This window comes from Arachis ipaensis, chromosome B10 (genome assembly GCF_000816755.2).
Source record: "Arachis ipaensis cultivar K30076 chromosome B10, Araip1.1, whole genome shotgun sequence".
In the NCBI taxonomy this organism is placed as follows: domain Eukaryota; kingdom Viridiplantae; phylum Streptophyta; class Magnoliopsida; order Fabales; family Fabaceae; genus Arachis; species Arachis ipaensis.
Genome location: NC_029794.2, coordinates 54953945 through 54956802, shown reverse-complemented (window position 1 = coordinate 54956802; position 2858 = coordinate 54953945). Strand labels below are relative to the sequence as shown.

Below are 2858 nucleotides of genomic sequence, written 5' to 3'. Positions count from 1 at the left end.
TCTAAGATTGAATACGTGATTATGATATGCATTGTTATCCGTCGTAGGGGCTGTGGCAGTCTTCCGCCTACGTTCAGATGTGAGGCTTGAAGCTGGGCATCTTACTCATATTTCCGCTCAAGAGGAAGGTGGTAGGGCACTCTCCCTCGAAACGTTTCTCTCTGAAAGGAGAAGGTGGTAGGGCACTTATCCCTCGAAATTTTCCTCCTGAGGATGGGTTTCTCTCTGGTTGCAAGGTGGTAGGGCACTAACCCACGGAATCATGCAGCATCCAGAGGAAGGTGGTAGGGCACTCTCCCTCGAAACGTTTCCCTCTGAAAGGAGAAGGTGGTAGGGCACTTATCCCTCGAATTGTTCCTCCTGAGTATCTGCAACAGAGAGACTAATCCAGGAGTTGTCGTCCGAATTTTCTGTCAGGTTTGGCACTATAACTGACATGTGATATCACAGCTAATAGGACAGACATTCATCATATGCATCTTCTATATGTTTGCTTGCTTTGATTATTTGAGTTTGCCTAATTGTGTAATATGCCTACTTGTTTCTTGAATTACTTGATATATATGAATACTATCTGTGTTTTACATGCTTGCATTGTTTGTGTTTGTCTGGTGCTGAGGAGGTTAGGGAGGCGGTGGCGATGGGATTGCACGGAGGGTAGGTTGGTGAAGGCTGTGGGACAGCGGTGACTAGTTTTAGTTAGAAACCCCCTAAGATTATATACCTTGTTTATTATTTACGATTTAAGTTATTTATTTTCGTTAATCTTGAATATCTATTTGGTATGAAGCTCAAGGATTGCCTCTGGCGTCCCGGGGTATTACATCTTACATTACTAGGTACTGTAACCATACTAAGAACCTCCAGTTCTCATTCCATACGTTGTTGTTATTTTTCGGGTTAAGTACTAAAATCGTTCCTAACGTCTGGGGTGAAAATCAAAATCGTCCCTGACCTTTTTTTGTTATTAAAATCATCCCCAACGTTACAAAACGTTATAAAATCGTCCTTTTTTACGTTAATTTCATTTTCTTGACCAAATTACCCTTAAAATTAATAAAAATAAAATAAAAAAAACCCAACACCCCCCGCTCCCATCCTGTCTCCGTATCTCTCCCTTTCTTCCCTTTCATCTCTTTCTTTCTGCCCCTCTTCAGAACCCTCCCTCCCAACCACGACCCCAATTCTTCCTCTCTCTCTTTCTGCCACCGTATCATCTCCGCCCCTACCTCCTTCTCCATCTTCTTCTCCCTTTCCATAACCAACCTCAACCCTTCCTCCATTAACATTGGCCTCACCTTCCTCATCTCCTTCTCTACCTTCTTCTCCCTTTCCATCACCGAACTCAATCCTTACCCCTCGACGAAAACCATGTCCTCTGACTCTTCTTCGGCGCCGACTCCTTCTCTGTCGCTCTCTTTCTCTCGCAGTGCCGGCATGCATTCTTCCTCTCACAGCACCACACCTCCGTTCTACCTCCTGCATTGTTGCGCCTCCGTTCTACCTTCTTGTCGTATCGCTCCTCCTTCCAGATTCAGATCTATTCTTCTTCCTGTTCTACTTCTCTGATTCTCTATTTTGCTTCCTGGAGCTCACCACTTTGCATGGGGATCGATGCGAGTAGGAGGAGTGAGGTCAGTTGTTGCTGGTTGGGAAGGTAGAGAGCAGAGGGTGGTGGGATCGATAGAAGCGTCTTCGAGTTTGTCGTCTTCAGCCTTGAATCCCTCTTCTTTTTGTTCTTCCTTTTTTTTATTTTTTTCTGAAGAACATAAACTGATAAATATCATTTCTTTTTTTAAATTTTTTTAATTTCTATTGCTGTTGAATTTGGATCTGAAGTTGCAGTTGATGATTGCTGAATTATTGTTAAATTTAAATTTTTTTTGATTTATTTTGTGGATGTTATTGTTGATGTTGTTCATTTTGTTGTTGCTGTTGCTAAATGTGTGTTAATATTGCTGAATTTGTTGGTTAATTTATTGTTGCTGTTGCTGAATTTAGTTTGTGGGTGGGTGATAGTAATTTAGAGAGAAGGAAAGTGTGATAGTTATGGAGGCAGTGGTGATGGCCATGAGAAAAAGAAGAGGGAGAGGAAGAGAGTTGCCTAAGGATGATGAAGATGATGCAGAAGTTATGGACAAAAAAAAAATAAAATTGAAGTGGAAAAGGACGATTTTATAACGTTTTGTAACATTGAGGATGATTTTAATAACAAAAAAGGTCGGGGACGATTTTGATTTTCACCCCAAACCTTAGGGACGATTTCAGTACTTAACCCTTATTTTTCAGATGCAGGTCGCAATCCATCGCAGTGAGTTGTGTGACGGTAGCAGCGCAGAGGATCTTATTGTATTTTGTTGTCATTTTGGTTATTTTGGCTAGTACTCTCACTTTTGTATTTTATTTGACTTAGAGTCTTATCTTATGAGAGATATTTTGTATAAGCTACTTTATCTTCAACACTCTGTATGTCAGTATTTAACTAGTCGGTCCAAACTCCGCGGGCTTAGGCTAGTATCTTATGATTATTGCACTCTTATATAATTATATATATCTTGTTGCATTACATTGGATCCTGTCTTTTACGCTTGTCGCTTCGGGTGAACGTTTGTGCTTTGTAATTCCGTATTTGAGCTTATTTTCTTCATCGGGCTTTTAGAATTATTATTCCTTCTATATATATTTATGTATGAATCTTAGAATTATCATAACCCTTGATTAATCTTTGTTTTACGACATGAGGTAAGGCTTAGGGTACATGCATCACATATTAATTCTATTTCATCTATGACAATTCATTAAGGTTTCTGTATACACAAATGAGCAGTATTAGGTTGGCCAGTGTAAGAACCCGCATT

The 2858-nt window shown here is 40.2% G+C and overlaps 1 protein-coding gene across 1 annotated transcript; it reads right to left on the bottom strand.

Moving 5' to 3' along the window:
• LOC107620638 lies at positions 340 to 1485 on the bottom strand. The gene is made up of 2 exons (XM_016322770.1): positions 1086 to 1485; positions 340 to 431 (listed from the first exon to the last, which is right to left on the bottom strand). Exons 1-2 carry the CDS (start codon positions 1483 to 1485, stop codon positions 340 to 342), a joined length of 492 nt encoding a protein of 163 aa, XP_016178256.1.